The sequence below is a fragment of the Pinus tabuliformis genome, chromosome 2_1 (genome assembly GCF_031772625.1).
Source record: "Pinus tabuliformis cultivar Carrire ecotype Pingquan chromosome 2_1, CPIR1, whole genome shotgun sequence".
Taxonomy (NCBI): Eukaryota; Viridiplantae; Streptophyta; class Pinopsida; order Pinales; family Pinaceae; genus Pinus; species Pinus tabuliformis.
Genome location: NC_142299.1, coordinates 58,716,658 through 58,742,342, shown reverse-complemented (window position 1 = coordinate 58,742,342; position 25,685 = coordinate 58,716,658). Strand labels below are relative to the sequence as shown.

The 25,685-nt window shown below is 37.0% G+C and overlaps 1 protein-coding gene across 1 annotated transcript in view; it reads right to left on the bottom strand.

Moving 5' to 3' along the window:
- LOC149198770 (polyribonucleotide nucleotidyltransferase) overlaps window positions 1-25,685 on the bottom strand; it is a 445,102-nt gene that overhangs the window by 275,310 nt on the left and 144,107 nt on the right. The window contains 4 exon segments of the mRNA XM_089400351.1: window positions 20,422-20,541; window positions 22,574-22,735; window positions 22,828-22,953; window positions 23,664-23,834. Coding sequence (XP_089256477.1) covers window positions 20,422-20,541; window positions 22,574-22,735; window positions 22,828-22,953; window positions 23,664-23,834 — 579 coding nt within the window.

Here is a 25,685-nt window from a genome sequence, read left to right as displayed (position 1 = left end):
TAAAAAATTCACAAATAGACATCAGCATTAAAGTAAACTGCAGATAGAACATAAACATAAATCGCAGAAGACAAGCCAAGAAAAGAGGACACAAGATGTGGCGCTAGCCAGGGACAAACCCCAATGTGGGGAAACCCTTGATCAATTCTTCTTATATGTTCTTCAATAGTTCAGCAGAGGGGGAGAGAGATAATACATTTACAATAGAAGTCAACACTTTGACTTATCTAGATAAGAGCATAGATCATCTCTAAGAAGATGATACATGAGATTAGTTGAAGACATGCGACTTCAACTGATTCTCGAAGGTGACTCCTTCACATATCGTTGCGTTGCATTTCATCATCATGCTGCACCTCACCGTGTTGCACCCCATCATTGCTATGTTGCATCTCATCATGCTTCATTAATCATGACTGTACCCATCACTGTACTGCATTATGTGCCATTGCTGCACCATGTTGCCATACTGACCTCTGTGCTACTTGCATCTTGCTTGCTTATTGTCCCTAGTATGCTTGTTGTCCTTTACATGCTTGCTGTTGCATGCTAGCTGTCCCTTGCATGCTTGTTGTTGCATGCTAGCTGTCCCTTGCATGCTAGCTGTAACATTGCGTGCTTGGTGTATTTGCTGCTAAGTACCATACAACTGTCCCAATGTTAGTTAGTTGTCCCTTGCATGCTACTCTGCTTTGGAGACAAATGCTCTCGCTGTTCCAGCAATTTCGGTTGTTCCCGGCAAATCCAGCTATTCCCAGCAGTTCTGGCTTCTGCCCTCTGCGTCAACTTTCCCGGTTGTTCCCGGCACTTCCAGCTATTCCTGACAGTTCTGGCTATTCCCGGCAGTTCCGACAATTCTGGCTATTCTCGACAGTTCTAGCAGTTCCCGACAGTTCCAGCAGTTCCCGACAGTTCCGACAATTTCGGCAATTCCCCGCAGTTCCGGCAATTCCCAGCAGTTCCGACAATTTCGGCAATTCCCCGCAGTTCCAGCAATTCTGGCTGTTCCTGGCAGTGCCGGCAATTCCGGCTATTCCTGGCAATTCCAGCAATTCCGGCTATTCCTGGCAGTTCCGGCAATTCCGACTATTCTGGCAGTTCCCGCAGTTCCGACAATTCCGGCTATTTGAACTATGATGCTAGACAATATCAGTGATTCCAATTAAAGATGATTGTGGAACTAGAGAGACCGTCGTCTATCAATTCTGTGTCGTCGCATAGATCAAATAGTGGTGTCATGACCAGTGTTGCAGGAATCGCCCCCCCCCCCCCCCCCGCCGGATCCAAACCCAGAATCGCGGATCGGAGCGAAGCGTCCCGGAATCCACACTGGAAGCGCGATTCCGTTTTTGAGGTGGCGCGATTCCGGGTTAAAAAAACGATTCCTGCCATTTGAGGTTGCGGCCCCCCGGAATCGCGCAACCTGGACGCAACCTGCACGCAACCTGCACGCAACCTGCACGCAACCTGGACGCAACCTGGACGCAACCCACCAACATGACATCATTCTCATATAGGATTCCTAATACCATATAACTTGAGCATTGTAGCCTGAATATACGGTCTTACTGCTCTGAATACAATGTCAACTCAATGAATATACATTGAAAAAGGGCGGATTGCGTGGCGCAACCGGAAGCGCAGTCATCTACTGAACTGATGGATGCACTTCTATATATTCATATACTGCTGTAATTAGAACATAGCAATACCATACTCAAGCTATTTGAGCAGTGATATCCATACATAATGCTAAGTGCATATAAGAATGAAGAAGTCTCTGCTTATAGGTTTATACCCATCATTGCCAATATTGGGAAGCCATACCAATATTGATCTATATGAGAAACGATAACATATATATGACTGAAGCAAGTGACATGTCCATATTGAATTGATGTCATGAACAAATGTCATAATGCAAAGAATCATACTGAAGCATATGCCAATGATCATATGACACTATTGGTAAATCATACCAGGAGCAAGAGCATAGCCATATAACGAACGTCCAATTATTCCAGAGGTGCAGTATCAAATTATCAATACACTGTGAGAGTAGATCTGAGAGACTTCCTTGTAAAGTCTGCAATTCTTGCTAATGTAGTTTGTTGCCCTTACCTTGCTTCAAATCACTGTGATCTTATGTCCAACTATGCTTCCACCTATGCTGATCTACTAGGTATTCAATGTACTGCTGGTGGGGCTTAAGCCTTAAGGTTCCTCCTCAACCCTCCTACAATTCACGGTTTTGCTACAGCAAGGTCTAGGTCTTCATATACGCGGGTTAATACTTTTTATAGTTTTATGTTTTATAATATGCTTAAAAATTTGATGTATGTTTGTAATAGCTAGAATATAGATGATTGTTGTACATACTAGTAACTACAATGGAATCATGGATGCCATATCTATCTTGATTTATGCAAAAATATGCATGTTTTCATGTCTTCTACAATTAATTTGGTATTTGGGATGTTTGTTTTGAGTATAAATGCAAAAAAATATATAAAAATATATATATATATAGCAGACGCTTCCGCGGACGCTTCGCTCCCTAGATTTTTGGAAAATGACGCTTCCGCGCTCCGCGCTTCCGCTTCGCTCCCGCTTCGTGCAACATTGGTCATGACGTCGTGTGCTCCCTTGTCGTCGGTTCTGCCTGCAAGCCGGTCGAAGTCATCGTCTCCTTTGTTATCCTTCTCTAGGCGCAACAAGAGTCGCCTCACAATGGCAAAGATGATTGTGGAGGTCCGTTTATTTTTTCCTCTCTTTCTACGTTTGTGATCCAACATTTTATTGGGATGTTTTTGTGGGGTCATAATGTTGAAATTTAAGTTGTGGTAGCCTTGTGCATGGCTCTCGTCAAAGCGCTTGGAAATCGGGATTAGCAATTCACAAATTGGTTCCGTTGTATTATTGTCTCTCGCAACGGCACTTGGAAATCGGGAGTAGCGAGTCACAAATTGGTTTCGCTGTATTACTGTCTCACTATCTCGCTCTCGCAAAGTTAGTTACAAGACTCGCTTCAGTTACGAGTCTCGCACCATTTGACCATCTGATACCATATACATAGATGTGCCATGCCTAACCATGCGATGTTCAGAGACGCCAAGACGTTATGAGCGATGACTGTATACGTGTTGTGCCAAAATTGTGTGCGATGGTAAGATAAAGAGAATGTGATGCCCATAAATCATATGATGCCATGATGGAACCAGAACCTTGATACATCTGTCGGGACTGTAAATATATATGCGATGACATGGCCATATGGATCATACAAAGCCCTCATGAATTAGTGAGCCATTGAATCATCGAATCAAAGTATTACCTAACCCATCGAATTTGAGCCATCGCATCAATACATTCTACAGAGGATAAACAGGTCAATTGAATTTGAAGAGTTCACAGATCGGAGATGTAAACCACGGGACTGTGGTGTGATCTAAGAATATCCAAGCCATAGAAAAGAATAGGAGCGAGATTCACCGAGATACATCGATCTGTCACAAACATAAAGAGCGGGTCTAAGTCAAATATATGAGTCACCGTGATATCATGTGAACTTATGTGTTTTGAATGAGGGAATATGGATGCTTATATATATAAATATAGATTCATGTGATACAGTGCCTCTTGTAGGCAAACAGACTAGATATGGAAAAATATCTTCATACTATTTTGTAAAGGATTTGTCTTTGTTTACAAGGTTGTAGGGAAGTGCTGCTATAGCAATATTTAAGATGGCCAAAAGGACTAGTTCTTCCACAGTTGTGTTTTCGTGTTCTGTTCTAGGCCACAAAAAAAGGGTTGTCGTTACAGCAGCTTGAAAGGTATGGTTTGAGGACCCTGGTCGCAGTCATCTTGAGGAACAATGCAGTTAGATCAGCTATGGATTGTTGATCAAACTGATAATGGGCAGAGGCCAGGCCCATTTCCCAAGACAATGACTTAAAAGGAATCTACAGGAAACAAAATCAATCTGAAATATTAAGAGATCCAAAGAAGTACTCCAAATTGAGCAAGGATGTTGACTCAAGTGTTTCCAGAATTTCAGTACAAGGGAATTTAATAAGGCAAATGATTTATTATATTTGCAAAGAAACAAAGACATAAAGGAGGATACAATTTGTATACTCTTGTCTACATTTATGCATTCAATGGAAATGGGTGATTAAGGATGCAGGGCTCACTCCCACTGACCTCATTATTGGTTATGTAACTGCTTGAATGTGGAATGAAATAGAATGAATGCAGAAGTTGAGTTACAAAGGAGCCATATCTAGACAAAGTTGTCATCTCTTTGTTACCTGCGTGCTCTGGAAATAACAAAAAGTAGGCCTCTCCCTACTACGAGTTCAGTCCATTGCCTCTTGTCTGGGTATTATCTCAAGAACCAAAACTGAGTATTGAAGTTGCATATTCAGGGGTAACGTTGAAAAGTAAAAACAGAATAACCAGGACCTAGTCTAGAGATCAAGTCAAATTAAATATCAGTCTGCTTTTGCCAGATGATTGAACATGGAAGCTACTGGTGCAAATTGCATACGACTGGGACGAGTTATAAAGGAAATAAAATTGTTGGACATGGCCAATTAAAAGGATGATATGTATGATTGTAATCCCTAAAAGATTATAGACCTTGGTTAGATATGATGCAGATCTTACTATGAGTCTTTACATTCATTACAACACTCAATGTTGGTTCAACTTCAGTAAAGCTCAGATAGTTGATTGAGTCTGTGTTAAAATAATACAGTGAATTCAGAAAAGTTGGATTGGAATAGCACTGAAAGCCAACCCCAGACTTTGGAGAAAGATTTGAAGACACCTTGATTCTTTCATGGATTACTGATTATTGGTGCTTATATCTAAGGATGAATTTCTTCTAAAAATTATCATCAGGTTTTAAAGAAAATGAACAATCATATATTCTGAACTTGATAATACTTGATGGAATAAAGGTATGCCTATGACATTTGGTTTTAGGAGCAGTTTACCTCGAACAAGGATGTCTTATTTCTTTAGTCTCAGAGGGAGTTGTCTGTTAAACTATCCCAAGCAGTATAGGACATTCCTATTTATGGAAATGCACTGTCAGAATCATGGCATGTTTGATTATCTTCAAATTTAATGGATCTCATGATGAGCAGATTTCCAGATGGATATTCTGCACCTTATCAAAGGGAAAAGACTGATCATATTATAGAACCATCTCTGGAAAGACAAGCTGAAGCATGTGGTCTCCCTGAGTGAGAGGGAGTAAGAACAATTAAGTATCTTCCTTAACAAGTCGTGGTATCCTGAATTTGCAGGAATCAGAGGATTGCTAAGTACAACTAAGATCTCTGCTGCCAATATGACTAATTGCAAGTTAGCTGTTATATATATATATATATATATATATGCTACTGGGTGGAGCAATGAGGTTCCCATTGACGAACCTGTCAGAAATCGCCCCAGTTTTTGGAGAGTAGCTTGGCACTATTCCCTTTATAAAGGGATCTTTGGTTAAGATGGAATATTGAGCTCTGGGAGCTCTTGAAGGCTTGGGGTTCTTATTGAGCTATGAGCGACCATAGGGTGAGTGGTCCACCTTGCCCTAGTGGTGCGTCGTGTGTAGGGTGAGTAGTTAACCTTCCCCTACTATTGATGACATGCATAGGATGAGTGGTTCACCTTCTCCTATGGCATATGAGCAGGATGAGTGGTTCACCTTCTCCTGCGAATACCCCAGTGAGAGATGCATATAGGCATTTGTTGACATGTCAATGGGACGTGGTTCATCCTTTCCCCACATGTAGGATGCTCATTCCCTATGATTGATGGTTGACATGTCAATGGGATGTGGTTCATCCTTTCCCCACGTGTAGGATCCTTCCTACTATTGTTGGTTTGCATGCATGTAGGATGTGGTTCATCCTTTCCCTACTCTTGGTGTTTTGCATGCGTGTAGGATGTGGTTCGTCCTTTCCCTACATGTGATTGTGATATTTGTTTGTAGGATGTGGTTCGTCCTTTCCCTACATGTGATTATGATGTGTGATTGTAGGATGTGATTCATCCTTTCCCTACGTGTGGTTGTGAGCAGGATGTGATATATTCTTTCCCTGGCATTGATTCAGTATCATCCTACCCACGTAGTTCGGGACACATGGGAAGTACATCTCATCTAGCCAATGAGTTGGGAAAAGTGGTTAGGGACAATAGCACTACCGATGGACGCATCGAGTACTGTCATACTCCCTATGACTAGGATGCATGGTGTTCTTCAACTTGATCTGGGATCAAGTCTGATTGAGGTTTTACCTCTGGACTGACTTTTGTCAGTGGAGAGTGGTAAGGTCTTGTGACTCACTCTTGATCAATTCTTCTTCATTATTACATCAGTGTTCAGCAGAGCAGAGATGGGTTTCAAAGATGATTCATGGTGACAGGATGGCATTATGATCAGTGATAGTGGTTGATGGTTTGACAGGTGGAATTCTCCCTAGTTGAGAGGGAGTGTTAAATTTGGCAACTAGGGCCAAATTCCACTTTGGTCTGCTCCTTTGAGGAAGATTATTGTGGCATTAAATTTCTTTTTTCGAAAGGTCCAAAATCAACCTTAAGATCACCAAATTCGGATAAGGGAAAATATTTATTTACTTCAAAGAAATTCTACAAGACATGACCAGTCCTTATCAAGGCAGGAAAATTGAAAATTTGAAATTCAAATTTTGCCTCCAAGTGTCAAGGTCGGCTTCACCTCCATAAGGACAAATTGTTATATATATAGGCATCCCTCATCCTCATTACAAACCCATCCAAAAAGGAGTGTGTTCATCTCTTGGGCAAACACAGCTTAGAGAAGCAAGGAGGACGTGTTGTTTGGATCTGTTCTTTGGCACATTGGTCTCCCAAAAGTCCGAGTTAGAAGAAGACAGCCTGCTACATGCTTGAGGAAAATTTTGGGTGATGTTTTGGCATGGTTTCTGGGTTAAAATCTCTCCAAGTGCAGGCCACATTCTCTGTATAAAACCACAGATCAAGACGTTGGTTGAAAGGTATTTTTTGGGGTCTCCTTGTGCATAATTTGTATTCTGGTTTGGGCCGCAGGAAAGGCTACCTCAGCAGCCAGTATGGAGGCACATATGGAAGGGATACATGACCTTATCCGAGCTCTTTATCTCAGCCGCTATCAAGGAGAGTGGGCCGCAATCTAAACAGAAAGTTTAACCCTAGATCATGAGCAAATTCTTGTTGATGTGAGTATAAGACTGTTGTAGGGTGCCTTGAAGAGGAGCCACAATACTAGATCATTGTTGAATGTTTTGGAAAGGACAACAAAGGGTGCAGCTCACTGGAAGAAGGTTGCTCAGTCACCGATAGGAACCCTAACTAGTCAGTAATCAAAATTGTTTTGAACAGTGAGTTAACAAGTCTATTTATCATTGTACTCTCTCTGTTGAACATTTGATATTGATAATAAGAAGAATTGATCAAGGGTTTTCCCCATCTTGGGGTTTTTCCCTGGCTTGTGCCATATCCTTGTGTTCTTGGCTTGTCTTCTGCATTTAGCATTAATGTTCTTTCATCAGTTACTGTCATATCTTAATGGTGAATGTGATTATTAATGGATTAATGAAGTTAATTATGGGCTAATGAAGTAATTTTCTTAAGCAAAGATTATGTTATCTCAAATTTAACAGAATTTCATTTGCATTGTTAACTAAAATCTGATGTTGTAAAAATCTCTGTTTTCCCACCCCGGTTTTCAGTTTCACCTTATTTCTCCCATTTAGTTAAATGCCCATTCCCATAGCCATACATTTAACACACTGAAAAAATAAATATTGCTGAAAACACAAATTCTGGAAATTTTTCAGAGTGCTGGAAATTGCAGAAATAAAAATCAGCAATTAAAAACAGCGATTAAAACACATTTAAACTCAGTGATTTTTGGTCAACTTGACCCTGGAAAAACCCCCCTACAACTCTTGGGGAAAACCAGTTTGAGAGCTCTTCTTTATTTCTGGAAAATGCCTTTTACAGAGAGAAAATTTTTTCAGCAAAAATCAGCAAAACAGAAATTTTTCCAGCAAGCAAACTTATCTGTTTTTCAGCTAACAGACAATCTGGAAAATGGTTGTACGAGCTGTACGGACCGTACGGACTGTACTGACGTACGGACTTGTACGGACAGACCTCGAAATTCGTGCAGAAAATCGCCTCCTCGATATTCGTGCTGAAAATCAATTTTTTCACTGTTTTGCTCACTAAATCTGTCTTTTTCTGCTTGTTCTTTGAGCTGTACGGATTTGCTGAAGTGCTGCCTTGGTATGTGTGCCAAACTGCTGCCTCTTTCTCCTCCTTGTCCAGGAATCTCCTTTGCTCTCTTGCTCTCCTTCTCCCAATTTGCTCATGAAAGAATGAATGATCTTTTCCTCCTTTTCCTCCCTTAACCCAACCCTAAATGACTTTTGGGTGATCCCTAAATCCAATGGCTGAAATAGATTTAGATCAATGGCTGAGATTAAATGCTCATTTAAATCTCACTTTCTATTTTTTAATTCACCCCACTTTAATAAAGACCCACTTAGTCATTTATTTCCAAAGTCACTTTTCCTTTCTAATTTTTCATTGACTTTATAAAAGTCACTTTAAAATTAGACTTAGTAACTTTATCACTTAAAGTCACTTTCAAATTAGATTTAACTTTATAAAAATTATAAAGTTACTTTAGGAGAAAAATTAAATTCTTTTGGACACTTTTCCCTAGGCCAAAGATCAAAGCCTTAGGGAACCACCTGTCCTCCGGTACTAAATTTCAACAGATGTTAAGTTGCTTCCTACACAAATCACTATTAGCGGTTTCATTTTCTTAAAATAATTATGCTTGTATATTTTTAGAACTTAGTTCCTAATCTGTTGTCTTATAAAGTAAAAGAAACATTCTAAGCTAGCACTCTAAATAAGTGATATATGTGTTGGCATATCATAGAAAGAGTTTGTGTTTTTCAAGTGATATTTCATGAGTTGCAAACATTTTGGCCTATGTTACCGAATCTGTTAGCCCTAATGATTGGATCTGTTGACCACTAGAGTGGCACCTGATGATTACATAAAGACTCCATGCCAAAGGATGATCCAGAGAACACTTGTACCATCAGATATCGTCAGTCAACAGAGTTTTTTAACTCTACTTCTATCTTCTCATCATCTTTCTTGTACTCAGATTCCACACCTTATGGGGAATTGTAATAAGTGATACTAGTAATGATGAGTTTTAAGTCTGTAACAGGCCTAGGATGTTGGGACTCGTTCAACAAACGAGTACACCTTGGAGTGTTTTTTTTATCTGGTTAATTATCCCTTCTTTTTCAGAGGCGGATAATTTTCTAGGTTTTTTCACTCACGTTTTACCCCAAAGCCAAGGTGACGGTTTGAAGGGTGAGCCCCTGACACATCTTAGTGTCTAGAGTCGATGTATACTACCATACTAGATCACACAAAAAAAATCATGGAATTTGGTTAGGTCTAGGTAGTCATTTTTTAATTTTTTAGATTTCTCACAGGTCAAAAACTGCAAATAAAATTGTATTTAAATTGTAATAAGTGTAGTCTAGAGAAGTTGTATGAGGTATGAGTAATCAAAATTACACCTCTCACCCTCAAATTTCTACTATAACACACTTTGAGGGGTTAATAATGTGTTTTGGACCCTCAAAACCCACTTTTCCTAAGTTTAGTGGAAAATCCGGCAGTTAATTAAGCCAGAAATAAAATAAATGGAGAAAAATAAATATCCACACATGCTAAATGTTGTGGAAATGAGGTGGAAAATTATGGGGGAGTTAAAGTGAAGTCCCAAGGTGATGTGGACTCCTAAAATCAAATAAATGACATGTGCTCAAATAAAATCGAATTTTTGGCATTAAATGAAAAAGCTGCTTGGAAATTCGAATTTGTGAAGTTAATGCACATTTGGGAGGATTTGGGAGAATATTTGGTGGAGATTTTTGTGGAAAATTGTCCCCACATGGGTTAACACCCATATACACTTGCCATTCCACCATAGAATTCGAATTTGGCACATAAAGGAAGAAGAAAATGATCTCCACTTGCCAGAATTCGATTTTTACATTTGGCATTGGAGCTCCATTCAACAAATTCGAATTTCTCTTTGGGATTGTCACCTCATGCCACTTGTTTAATCACTTCTACATTGGGATTGGCTCCAATGCCATTTGTCATTGTCATTCTTCATTGGGATTTGCTCCCAACTCTCTATATAATAGAGCCATGGGCTCTCACATTGTAATAAGATTGTTACTAGCTATTGTGCTTGTGGAAGCTCTGTTGCCTTGTACACTTTCAGAAATATCAAAAAAGACTTTGGGGTTTCCTTCATGAGGTGTTCCTGCTTTTCAAGTGTGATGAATTGTTGAGCATTGGTATAATTCCTTTTACTCATGCTTTGATCTAATTTGCTTGCATATGCTCTTGTAGATTTGTTAATGTAGAGTTATCTTGCATAGGCATTTGATTTAGAAGTATGCTCTAGGTAGAGAATGCTCTAGTTGGTTTTAAATAAATCTCTAGAGTTTCTTATCATTGTTTATTGCTAAATCTATATGGAATTAATTCTTGATTGAGAAGTTTTGTAGAGGGAACATCTTGTTGGGATTACAGAATCAAGCGTGAGGGAAAGTCTTTGGAGAGACCAACCCACTCTTGATACATTCTTAAAGGAGCTCTCAATTTTTCTTTGAACTTTCATAGTCTTATCTTACAAAGTGGTTTTGTTGGGATTTTGGCACATAGCTTGTACATAAGTCGAGAAATTCTAAATTTAAATCTCTTTTAAAAAAAACATTGTACTTCATTTCTTTTATTCGCTATCTAAGAGCTTGAAGATGACTAAGCAAAGACGAGAGTTTACTCTCACTCTTTAGCTTATCCTTTTGTAAATTATAATTGTACATATACATTTTATCTTGTTGATTTTTCCATTAATACTTAACTTATTTTGCAGCCATTGTTTCGATTGTTAGCTAACTCTTGTGTGGCAGATTTTGAAGAGCAACTTCCCGCAACATCTAACAAGTGTTTGCAGGACCTTTGGCAAGTGTTGGGGGTTCGATTTCCAAGGATGTCGTGAGCACTTTTGGGGCTTATTTTGGCCAAGTCGAGTTCACTAGAGGGCTGCCCATTTTCCTCTTTAAGTCGTGGGCATTTGGAGGAAACTCACACCTTGTTTCTCTTGCATAAGTTTTGTGAGATTTTGTCACTACTTTCTCAAGAAAGGAGGTCTAGTGTCCAAGTTTCAAGCAATTATTGTGAGAACTCTCCTTGAAGTATAGTTGAGAACTTTGAAGAGCCCTCTTCTCATTGTAATATTAATAAAAGATCTAACTTGCTTGTGGGAGCTTGGAATTTCTCCCATGGTATCCTATCTCCCCATTTAGAGGGAGGCTTCTCTTGAGTGGATTGACATTTGCATGGTTTAAGCTTTCATACTTCATTCACTTACATGCATGCTTTAATTGGGAATTAACACAACCTCACTATCACATTTCATTAAGTTAAAGTTTGTTACAATTTCATTTGAGCTTTGCATTTTCTTTCTCATTGTCGCTTGGAGCTACAAGTTTACACTTTACTTTGGGCAATTCATCCTTTGCATGCAAGCGTTTTATATTCTTAACAAACTTTGATTCATTTCCATTTACCTTGGTAAATTGTTTCATGAGCACTTGAATACATGCTTCAATTTTATGCTGCATTGTTATCTTAAATATTGGAGCAATTTATTGTCATTGTCTATTTGAAACAAATTTTACTTTCAGGCAAATTACTTGTATCATTTTAATTCATTGATGAAACACATGCAACACTTGTAAGCTAATTTTATTCCTCCAATTGAAGTTATAATTGCAACTTATGTTGAACGCTATTTCATTTTCAAGCATTGCAAATCAATCTCTTTGAAGAATTTGCATGTATCATTATTTTAATTTGGGAAATTGACACAATTTGCATTTCATCTAGGCATTTTATTGTAGGAAGGCCCCAAGCCTCATTAGAATTTTACCTCCAACATAAATTGGTTGAAGTAGACATCTTAGGAATCCTCTACTCCTCTATTGACTCCTCACTGTGAGATCCATATCATTGGGCGAAGATGAGGTCTGAGGATTGAAGAGTTAAATTGTAATCTTGTTGTAAAGCTAATTAATAAAATTAACCAAGAGCACTTTCCATTACATCTACTTTTCATGTCTCTTGATGGTTTGAGTTTTCATATGCAAAGTCTATTCCAAAAGCAAGTATTGTAATCATTTCAAACAAGTGTTTTCTTTTCATGTTTCAAGTCTAATTGCGTATTGATGTTTTGGTTTAGCACTTTCTTTCTTTTACATTTCCAAGTTAATTACTAATTTTTGGGTTTTGGCAAGATGTGTTTCACATTTTTTGATTTATAAAGTTGATTATCTCAAAAGTATTTTGTATCTTACATATCTTGTGCTAATAATTCTTATTTACATTTCAGGGTTACTTTGTTTTCTCTTTCGAGAGAATTGCATTTTACTTTGAGCAAATATATCTTTAAATTGTTGAGCAAATTCCTTATAAGGCACTGGTTTTATGGTTTTTAATCATATTAATGATTGGCATTGTTATTTCAAGTGGCTCACTTTGTATTTGCCCATAAATCCTTAAAAGTAATCCATTTTCACTATAACACTCTTCTAGAAACTCACATATTTTAACTTAACTTTTCACTAGGGACCACCCCCCTTAGCTAACCTAGGAGATAGCTCAAACGGAGAGAATCGGGATTAGTGTGACAGCCCCTTCTCCAAGTTCCCTGCCACCAACCACACCTTGTGGGGTTGAAGGCTTTTCTCACTGACTTGTAGGTAGGTGCTGTGTCACAGGGTTCGCCGAACTTGAACCTTGAGGTTCGAAATTCGGCGAACCTCAAAAAAAATTTCAGGTTCGGGTTAAGTTCGATAAATTCCGGTTCATGTTCAATTTTTTTGCGTGCCTTATTTTACGTGTTAAGTTCGATAAATTTATGCGCATGTTCAATTTTTTGCTTGCCTAGTTTTGCGTTGCAGGGTACGTCGTATTTCAACTTTGGAGTTCCAATCTCTTCGTATTACAGGGTTTGCCCGCCATATAAGAAAAGGCTGACCTTCGTTTAGGAAAATCTTGTTTCACTATTTCTAGGGTTTGACGTCATTCATTGTTACTTCAAATTCACGGTTTAAAACCATATAATAGAACATTGGTCGTCGTTTGGGAATACTGCATTTTATATAAAGTAGTTTTAGGGTTTGACGTCATTCATGATTATCTCAAACTCACGGTTTTGATAAGCGGACTTGGATGCATATTGATAGCCTCGCTATACGCAGGCTTGGCCCTGTCACATAACGTATCAATAAACAATCACTGATATTTAATTGTGTTGGCGTGTCTGGTATGTAGACTGTCTTGGAATCTTTAAAATATCATATTAATATGATCCATCTGCATAAAAATTATATAGAAACATTATTTATAAAAATATATATATATATATATATATATATATTTGAATTTAATGGCGAACCTCATTCGAACTTTATCAGAAAATTCGAACTCGAATCGAACTTAATCATTGTCGAACTCAAATTCGAACCCGAACCATGTGACATTGGGTAGGTGTAGGCGGGGCAGGGTCAACAGGATCCACTAATCCCCATATCGAAGATGGATTCGGATCCGCCCAAATCTACCTACCATCTGTCCATGTCTTAAATTGTTCGACGCCAGCACAAAATTCCAAGTCAACGTTTGAATCAGGTGATAATGTAAAAAAAACCAACATAGTGAATAATTAACAAGGGAGTTGGCTGCAATAGTTCATTAATTTTTTCTTTGGTTGACCATATTATAAATTATAAGCTACGACCGTTTAGATATTCTAATTAAGTTTTATTTTTATTTAAAGTGTAAAAAAGTGAGATTCATAAAGTAAGTTCTATAAAGTAATTTTAAAGGTCATTTAATTTAAATATAAAGTAATTTTAATGATTATTTAATTTAAATACAATAATGGTTAATGGTCATTTAACTTAAATATAAAGTAACTTTAATTGTCATTTATTTTAAATATAATAATAGTAATTAACGTTTGAATATTATAATACATTAATTTTAATATTATTAAATTATTAATTATTTTAAATGTATTATATCGAAGTTTTATATTTAAAATTTTAAATATAATTTTCATTTTATATAAATTTAATTAATATTTATCAATAATATATTAATTCTGATATTATTCATCTAACAAATATTTCTATAAGTATTATATATATAAATTATATATTTAAAAAGTAATATATGTTTTTTTCATATAAATTTAATTTTTAAAAATTATAAAATATTATATATTGCTTGTACTTGTCGTATCTGGATGCTGGCTTTTCAAAAATTGGCGAATCCTGATTCCTTATCTGAATCTGTATCTGTATCCGTATCCGAATCCTGGTAACTTAGATTTTGGCTAACAGTGTGTTTAATTGAAGTAACTTAACCTAACTTTCTTGCTCACATTCTCTAAAAAAAAGTGTTATTTGATCTTGTTTCAATTGGTTCATTTATATAGCGTTTCCCTTTTCATTAGCAATCACATTTTCCATCCATAAGTGTTCATTTGGCTAAAAAGGTCCCTATAAAAAAACTATTGGCATTGAGAGATTTTGTCATTATTCCATTGAGGGTATCTTGTTGCATTATTGGTAATCGTAATAAGCTAATAACTTTGCATCTCATCTTTCTAACCTTCTATTTAGCATGGCATATTCATCATTGTGGGCATTACATATTTCCTTGCAATATCACATTTGTCATTCTTGTACTTCTGCTCAATTTATTTGCTTATCATTTATTTACATACCTTATTTGAGCATTTATCTTGGAGTACAAGTTACCTTTTACAAGTTTCAATTATCTGCTCATACTTTGAATATTCTGCTATCTTTCTTGTGCTACATCTCTTGTAGCATTATTATTATGACTTGAGATATCTATTTGCAAGTTTCTCAATTTTCATTGAGCATTATTAAGGCACTGGTCTGTTATATTTACATCTTGTATCTACCTTGCTTAGTAGAATCCTATCTTAACATACATTGCTCATAAACATGCACACTTGCTCTAATCATAATCAAGTTACACTAATAATGATTGTCTTGCCCTTTGATTTCCTAGAACTTGTTGCTTCAACAAGTTTTTCATCCATCTTTAGGGACTACCCCCCCTTGACTTAGCTAGGTGAGAGTCTAAACGGAGTGAGTAGGGATCAGGGTAACAACCCCTACTCTGAGTGTTGCACCTTAGGTGTACATATCAGGTGACAACAGGAGGCTAAGTTATGGTGTTCTCCAAGTGCGAGTTCTAATTTAGAATAGGACGAGTGGGAGCTTCAATTTCGATTGAGGCAAAGATTAGTTTTAACTCCAAGTTTTGAGTGGAAAGAGTTCAGTTTGACCTCAGTTTAACTCATCAATCCTAACTATTGTTCTAAATTCATACTTGCTAGAATTAGCATGATGAAATTGCTTAAAAGGAGGTCAAAGGCACAGCTTGTATTCATTCTTGTATGCACAAGTTTGTGTGTGTGTATGAGAGCATCTTGTTGAGAGAGTGTATCATGGAGGAGCCTATACACAGAATTGAGAGGGAGACTTCCTTGCAGACCATCACTAGGATCTAGGAGGAATTCCTAAATAATATGAGCCACTATTGCACAAGGAAATAGGAGATTTCCAGCGCTAGAAAAAAGGGGTTGAATTATGCAAGGAAGTAAGAGCTAGGTTGAGAGGGTTGTAGGGAGTTTCAAGCTTAGTCCAAGCAGTGAGAACAAGTGTGTTCTCAAGTGAAACAATATTTCCTTGTAAAGTTGTAAGAGATTCATATGCTCAAACTCTTTCAATAAAATCCTACAACGAGAAGAGGGTTTTCCCAGTTGGATTTCCCAAGAAAATTATTGTGTCCCTTGAGTGATTCTGTTCTTTATCTCTTTGCTTAATTCTGCTACTTTTAGTGATGAGAAATTATGTGTCTTGGTGAAAAAGAAATTAGTTTCAAATTGCTCATCATAGCAGTTGCAGAATTTCAAGGAAATTCAACGTGGGTTACCCACTTTTTATTGGGTAACATGACCTATTATGGCACAAGATATACAGTGAATTCAGAACTACATTTGCATCAAACTACCTACATAATTCTTTTGAAAATCCAATCATTCTTTCCCATATCTTCTAATGAATTATTAAATGCATGAACTACACATTGCAGTCCAAAACAAATGTCAAAAATGGTTCTGTACCATACCTCCTGCAGAATGGAAAGGATTGCATCTTTAACCACCTAAACTTCATTTGAGGCTCCAACCTTCTTAACAACATATCTAAGGATCTTATATTGGAATGTCTTGGCCAGTGTTATCAAGACCGGCCAATCTGACCGGTTGGAGGCCAAAACCAGTTCGGACTGGTGAACCAGACTGGAAATGGCAAGTTCGATACCGGACCGGCCATTTTTACTTGACTAGCCGAATCTATACAGCAGCATACAACACAACTCGTGCGGCCTTAAACTCTCTTTTTTCTTTCTTAGCAAGCCCACAAAAAACGTATCTTAGGCCCCTCTCAAAGTAATTCGGGTGTGAACAGAATTGGAGTGCTTTTTCGGATATACACACAAAGAAGAGGAACCATTTGGAACAAAAACGGATGAATGGCATGGTTTAAGTTTAGTACAACCTCAGGTTGAGGCGAAACCAATTGTCGAACAAGATACTTGAATCAAGCAACATAACTTTAGCTGGCATTGATCCATCATTAGAGTGGGTTGTGGAGATCCAGGAACCAGCATTTGGCAATGAAGATCTGTCTTGGATGGACTTGGACCCACCTCCAACTTCAAGGCTAGGGGAATCAAGTCAGAACCCCGCTATAGATTCTCAGTCCACTAATTCTAAGGATGAAGATGAGAACGAGGACGAGGATGATGATACTAATAGTACTAAAAGTAGTGTAGTTCAGTACTATGCTTATTTTTGTACTCCAAAGGTCATTTAGAGCTTGTATGTTGATGTATTTAGTTTCAAAGATTATGCAACCTTACTCGCTATATAAATGAGAACTCTTTCATAGTTGTGTATAAATGGTTTGAATTTATATGAATGCACATGAATATATATGTTTTTCTTTAAAATTTCAATATTCTATGTATTTTTGGTTGACCAGTTTTTTGGCCTGGTTTTTTTACCAGTTCCTGGTCCGAAGGGTCTACCAGTGTAATGACCGGTCCAGTTTTGATAACATTGGTCTTGACTCATTATACTTCTAAGATAAGATAATTTTATTAATGTTCGTGAATGGCCAACAAAGACCAGGTCTATGGGACTCAAAAGTACATCCAACAACAATGTCCTGTGTCAGTGCCAATATAGAAAGAGATAAGATAAGATAATTTTATTAATTGCCAACAAAGACTAGGTCAATGGGACTAAAAGAACAGCCAGCAACATCCTGTGCGAGTATCAATAAGGAAATAAGGACCATAATTAGAGTTTTAATAAATGGCATTCGTTTTGTTTTCATTTATTATTTCAATAAAATAAATCTTGGTTGCTTTCAGCAGAAAGATGAATCTCAAACTAAAAGACAAGAATAACTTAAATCTTCGTATCCTATGAGCATAGTTTTAAAAACCGTTCCGGTCCAACCGGTTACCGGCCTAACCGGCCGGTTGGGAGGCTCACCGGTCAGAACCGGTGAAAAAACCCGGTTAGAAGCCCCATGTGCCCGGAAAATTGACCTAACCGGTAAAAACCGGCCGGTTTAGGTCAAAATCGGCCGGTTTATTGCTAACCGGCCGGTTTTGTCCTAAACCGGCCGGTTTATGGACAGCCCACTGAAACATGACAAAAAACGCAGTTGTTTAGTGGATTAGTGGTTTAGGGGTTATGATTTTCATGACTTTATCAATAGGAATGATACATGTTCTAGATACTTCATCTCTCAAACCTTACTACAATTTTCTAAGTTCTTAAAATATCACTGCAATTCGGGAAAATTGAAATACCATTGTAATTCAGACCTTTGTAATCCACTGAAATCTTCAGACCTTCTTTAGTATCATTATAGTTTCGGACCTCTATTAACCAAGGAAGATTTTGTACCTCTGCAATGTTATTAGGCCTACAATCTTCGGACTTCTATACGAAGTTACTGTGATTCTTGGGTTTCTGTAATACTCCGGACTTTGGATCTTTGTGATTCTTGGGTCTCTGAAATACACCAGACTTTGAACCTCTATGATTCTCGTGTCTCTGAAACACCTCAGACTTTGGACCTCTATGCAGACCTATTTTAATTTAGGGGCAGACTTTTTGTCTGTCATTTGGTTCTCTTCTTTTGTATAAGCTTCTTGCTAGTCTTGTTATACTTGATCTCCAAATGATCAAGCTACAGATTAAATAGTGATATTTCCAGCTACCAAGGATACAAACCATAGCTTTGATACCATGTTGGAAAATGGTTAGGGCAACATATTAAACCTAACATTTTCCTTAGATGAAATTTACTTGTGATATTAATATCTTCTTAGTGGTTTAGAGCCTCATTGCTTATGTATTTTGTCGATGATATGTATTGCACTCGGTGCCATTTTGATATATTCACCTTTACATGGTATATAAATGAGCAATCTTTGCATATTTTGTCTCTATTGGCTTGGAATCATGCTTTTAAATCTTAAAAATAGTTTTTTTCATTAAAAAATAATTATTTAATGTATTTTTCTAAAACCGGTTCGTTTAGACCAGTGTTGCAGGAATCGCCCCCCCCCCCCGGATCCAAAGGCAGAATCGCGGATCGGAGCGAATCGATCCGGAATCCCCACTGGAAGCGCGATTCCGTTTTGGAGGTGGCGCGATTCCGGGCAAAAAAAACGATTCCTGCCATTTCATGTTGCGGCCCCCCGGAATCGCGGTTCGGCAGACGCTTCGGGCACGGGGTGGCGCCACGCAACCTGCCCGGAAGCGCGGTTCGGCAGACGCTTCGGGCACGGGGTGTCTTCGCTGATCTCTGATCATAATATTGCAGCTATGCTCATTTGAGACTCTGGTCTTTGTTGGCGTTATATGATCAATAACGAGTCAATATCATTCCTATTAATGTAGAATCAATTTTATTGACTTTTTTGCCCGGTTTTCATGTCATTCTAAATTATAAATTCTCATCTTGAAAATAATATTGTTGTGCATTCGGTGAATCAATTCTGTTTATTTTTCGAGTGACTATAAACTATAAAATCTCTCGTAAAAACTTTCGATTCTATTTATTTGTTTGAATATTGTCCATATTATATACTGATTCAATGTGAATAACAATGTAAAGTTCAGGGTAATATATTTCCATCCGAATAAACGAAGTTCAAATTAAGCCTCTTCATCTAGAACTGTGGCGAGTGCCAAATGGTTCCGTAAACCATGATTTATGTTTATGCGTGGTCGAATATTAAATATATGTTAGACTTTTTGTATGGAAAACCGAGGAAACTTCTTATCATTATACATTTAAATCAACCGAGACTGTCAATTGGCTATGTGAATCATAAATTATGTTTATGTTTATGTGCATATAATAATAAAGAAATGTTTTAAAATTTATACGAAAAAGAAAGAAAAAGAAATGGTTAAATAAATTTGAGTGGATTGAATAATTTCAATAATATTGTTTTAATGGAACCAAGTTATCTAAGAATCTAAATAAGATACGGGTTAAAAATATGGAACCAGAAAATAGAAAGAATTATATTAGGATAAGAACTAAATTATTTATTACGCGGGTTAATACTTTTTATAGTTTTATGTTTTATAATATGCTTAAAAATTTGATGTATGTTTGTAATAGCTAGAATATAGATGATTGTTGTACATACTAGTAACTACAATGGAATCATGGATGCCATATCTATCTTGATTTATGCAAAAATATGCATGTTTTCATGTCTTCTACGATTAATTTGGTATTTGGGATGTTTGTTTTGAGTATAAATGCAAAAAAATATATAAAAATATATATATATAGCAGACGCTTCCGCGGACGCTTCGCTCCCTAGATTTTTGGAAAATGACGCTTCCGCGCTCCGCGCTCCCGCTTCGTGCAACATTGGTTTAGACCAAACCAGTCCCGGTTAGACCGGTTCCGGTTGGTAAACCGGTTCATTAGGTGGACCGGTCCGATCACCGGTTCCGGTTTTAAAAACACTGCCTATGAGTTGATGTAAACCTGCATACCATATTCAGAGGTACAAAAGGTGATAATGAAACCTAATCTTGCAACATGAAGCTCAGAATGTCACCTTTTTTCTAACAGTATCAACTGCCTTTGGCAGCATTTTCAAGCTTTCTTCATCACCTTCTTCTTCTAAAATCCTTTTGACATCATCAGATATTTTAGTCAAGGCTTTTCCTCGTTCAAACTGCACAACAGTGAATAAAAATTGAGAATGGACTAGAAGATGTCCAATGATATAAAACTAAGAACAATAAAATATAATAGCCACTTATCTTGACCAGTTACATGCACACACTCAAATGGTAAATGCCATATCACTTGGATCACATTACAATTTACCACAAGTCAAGGACAGAAAATAAAGGGTTCAAGGTTCTAAACCTTAAAGCATATGAGCACCACCTAATGCACACTTCAAACTAAACTTTAATATATAAACCATATCCAAGACCTGCGGGATGCACAGGAATAATCACAAATAAGGATGACAGATTCCTAAGAAGCCACTATAATTTCCTAAGAGAAACAACAAACAACCAAGAAGTTTAGACCCTAACTGAAGGTATTAAAATCAGCATCAACAAGGGCTACAAGAATATTGAGGCAGAAGGAGAATCCAAGCTAGCCATTGACTTCATGTAAAAATCAATTCTTCACACTGTGCAGTTTCCTCAAAGCAAATCTGCCTGGATTGGCAAAGCAACAGCCAAAAGGATTGTGTTCTACAAACATATTAGAAATTAGAAAATCTGCCAATAATGTGGCAGACTGCCTTGCTAACGTATCAGTGAATAAAAAGCAAGGCATTTAAACATTGAATTTTTAGAAGGAACTTAAGGAAGCAGGGGGCTGGAGAAGTTACAGAACATCATAGCAAATGCTCTCTAAGGCTCAAACACACCACCCATTCTACCTAACTCAAATTAAAGAGGGACAAATGGTAGTATCTAATTAAATGATATCCTTGACAACATATCTGCCAGATCAAGTCAGACAAGCATTGAAACAAAACTTTGGCTCACATTCGCACTTGCTTCAAATCTCATAAATTGTCCAGATTCACATCAGAAAAAGGGGCAGCTCATATTCCCAAGAACCATCATTCCCTGAAATCATTCCTCCACTGTCTGACTGGAAATTGAGAATAAGAAGAGCAATGGAATCAACGTCCCAGATTCACAGAGGGAGACTGCAGACTCTACAGGGCATATCACTGGACACTCTGAGTGAAGAAAACAAATTATGTGAGGCCACATTTTACCAAGATTAGCAACTGTAGTGAAACCATCTGGTTAACAGAAACTCACAATGATGGCACTGATGCTATGTGTAATAAGGTTCAGAGTTCAAATTTGAACTTCTGGGAAAGATGGTCAAGGATAATTCAGTGCCCTCCAGCCAAGAGGTTCTGGAACTAAATGACGATGCCAACAATACAACTCTGCTGATTAACAAAGGACTGCAGTGAATTTCCATCAGCCAAGGCCTAGACTGTTCAGATATTAGACAAACTGTAGGGGGGAACCCTCTTATCACTGCCTCACCACAGTCAAATTCGACTCATAGGTGACCTGAAATCATTCAGGTGTTTTCAGTTCAAGTTTACATAAGCATAAATCTAGTAAGGATGGACTCATATATGCCAGCTATTTTTTGCATTAAGACTATGTCATATAGTCAGTTAGTAATGACAGTGAAACTGTTAAAAATCCTGAAAGGGAAATATCAACCCTCTGATTAATTTTTGGACTGTATTTAGACATAGGATATTTAACAAAACAAGTATTTTTATCTAAAGATCATGTGGAAGTTTTAACATAGAACTTCTTTCCTGTATATTAAACAAAAAAAAGATCATATTACATTTACAGCTTCACACAGTTTAGTTCTTACACAAAGGACATGAGAATATAATGTTACATAAATTGCCAGTCAAATATTGTGTAGGAAATGCCACATTGATATGAAATTTGCACCCTTCAACAATCATTAACATGATTGAAAATAAACCACACAGCCAAGTCAGCATAATAGAAAAATAAAAATATTAAGGTGTAGCAAGTACACACTAGTATGACAAATAATTCAAATCCTGCGAAATTCATGATCAAGCGGATAATTCCAGCAAAAGTAAGTTGTGAATACCAAAAAATTAAATTACTACTGATAACAAACATGAAAATTTTATAATTACTACTGATAACAAACATGAATACCTTGCCATAGGTTGGATCAGCAAAGACTGTTTCAATAGAAGTTCGAGCCAAGCCCTCAATCTTCTCCAATGTTCGATCAGAAATTGTAAAGAGTTTGAATTGCTTTTTCTGATTCTGTACTTTTGCTGCTAGCTTTAATTGAGGCTCAATCAGTTTTATTGCCTGAATAACATGCAATGATATTAATTAGATAAAATATTACCAATCAATATACAAACAAGAAAGACAATTTCGTAAATTCAATGGCATTGTACCTCGCTGTGTGCAAGATGCAATGCATCTATCAAATCGTTGTTTGTAATTTCACGAGCCTGAGTTTCCATCATAAGTGTTTTATCACGAGTACAAGAGTAAACAAGATTGAGGTCACTTAAGCTTAGCTGCAAAATAAGGCAAATGTTCATAAACTTAGTCAATAGAACATCAACCCAAAATTCCACTGGAAACTCCTTGACCACAAAGCATAACACACATATATATATATATATATATTCTAGATACTATCATATCTTTACAAATATTTCAACCATGCCCTTTTCCACATAAAATAAACAAGTATACATGACTGTGCGTTTATCTGATTATTTTACTTTGCTTTGTATTATTTTATCAAAAAATAAGATAGCAAACCACTCTTCATGAGCTAATTTATTTTATTGTTATACATCAGCCAAATATTATAAGAACAGAAATATATATTCCCAGGTTCCTCAATCAGATACATCAACCATTGCAATTCAGTTCTAGTATGACTCTATGAGAATGGAAGCACCACCTTAATAGATATAACCACTGGTTGCACTTTGCACAAGAAAAACAACCGATTATGAAGTTAAAATAGGAAACATGAGGCTTCAATCCCGAAACTTTTATAGTTGTAACTGCTTCACTTAGTTAAACTCAACTACTAAGACCATTGTAAGAAAATAGAAATGGATATGTACTCCTTGTATGCTGAATATTAACAACACAATTAGAACTTTATAAACAACACACGGCAAAAGTTATCTGAAATTCTGAATCAGTTGTACGACTTCCTTAGCATATATCAAAATCACAACACAGATGATTCGAATGAAACAACGGATACCTCATCCATATCAGGATTGACAACAAAGTTCCCATTTATTCTTCCAACACGCACCACACCTATAGGGCCATCCCATGGAATATCTGATATTGTTAATGCGGCAGATGCAGCAGTGGCAGCCATTATATCAGGGTCTTGCTCACCATCAGAAGAAAGAACATTGGCTATTACCTGCCAAAAGAAAAGTTTGCAACTACAAATAAGGGACAAGGAAAAAGTTATCAGAACCAAATTTTGTTGCACATAAATGATTAGTTATGTTTGCACTCTTACATTATTTTCACCTGTTTTAGCTTCCTCCTTAACAACAACTTCAAATAGTTGACTCGTTCATATGACTAACTCCCATATCACTATCCAGAAATACTTTTAATACAATAAATTAAAACTTACGATTGCATACTAGTGAACCATGAAATTTATATTATACCAAGGGAAAAATAGAATAAAGGAGCAAAGAAACCAAAACATTTCTAACTACGGTTACTATTTGAAAATCAAGGCTAGGTTACTAATGAATGTTAAAAAGAACCAGGTAAAACAAGTGAAATTGAGATATAAAGTGATGAATGCTGATTACAATGAACCTTGTGCCAGTGTACTTATATGCATTAACTGGTTATGAGGTAAGAGGTGTGCCCTTTGACTTTTCATTATCTAGTTGTTTTCTTGTAGAATTATCTTTATATTCCATTGGGAAAATATACATTCTTCAGTTCGCTTGGGACTAATCAGACAAGGCTCGAAGCCATAACAAGAATGTACAAGATAAGAGCTCAACATGTCACTTATAGGAATTGAACCTAGGTGGAGAGGATACCAATCATTCCTCCCAACCACCCGAGATAAACCCAATTGACATTTTATATTAAAAAAACATGAAGACGGACCTTGATATACTATGTGTGCACAGGTCACGAGACCATTTAATAGTCTCCTTGGGTGCAACCACACATTCAACCACTACCTTAAGGTGCCTCCATGGCTTCAAGCTAAGCCCTTGTTTTGCCCTCAAAGAATAATAAATTGGATTCTCTATAGCCAAGTATGTTTCATTGGCAGCATCATCTTTGTCTTTGTCTAGTTGTAAGCGATAAAATTTGCTCCTACTTTTGGTGTTGGCGAGGTCCAATTGAATTGTTTGCATCACATTTTGAATTATTTTGACCTAGTTATTTAATGTAAAACCTTCATACTTCTTGGTAACATATTTTCCAAGCTTCTATAGTTGTATGTTTGCCTCTGCCTCTTACATTATTTTTCATTAGTTGTACTTCAACATACTTGAAAGTGGAACGTTCAACACCATATAATTATAATGTTGACCTCGCCATTTGAACTCCAGAAATTGTTTTTCTGTTAAAATAGCCTAAAACCAGTTATCTAAACAAACAGGTCAGGTCTAGTTACTTGCTAGTAATATTAACTTTTGCATGCAATGGAAAATGAGAAAAACAATCATACACAATGCACAAATATTTTTTCCCTTCTACATCAGTTCATCATTGAAAATTATCTTCAGAACTTACAAGTGCAACCTTACACAGAAAAACGGCTCTAAGAATTAATCAAACAAAAAGCAGACCTGATAATACAGTTTGCACGGAAATTGAGGCAGCCCACCCTCAAATCTCTATGGTTGTATGGAATCCATACAATGATACAAAATCCATATGGACAGTGAGACGGCCTGCTCTGCTAGGTTGTATGGCTGCTCTTTTCGTTGCTGCTAACTGGTTGCCTGTCCTTTCTAAAGACTGGTGGCCTTCTCCTTGTTGAAAGTTGAAACAGTGCTGAAATCCTCACCAATGGCTGAAAATCAAATCTGTGATTTTCTCCTTCACTCACGTGACTTGTGAAATGAATGTTTTGTGTGACTATGTCCTTTGCCTTCTCTTTCTTTCATAACTTTCACATAAGCCAAAAACCTAATCTTCAACAGTTGAGATCTAAATGTGAAATCAATGGCCCTCCTTTAATTAAATTATTAAGTGACTCACTTTAATCACCTCATTAATTAAA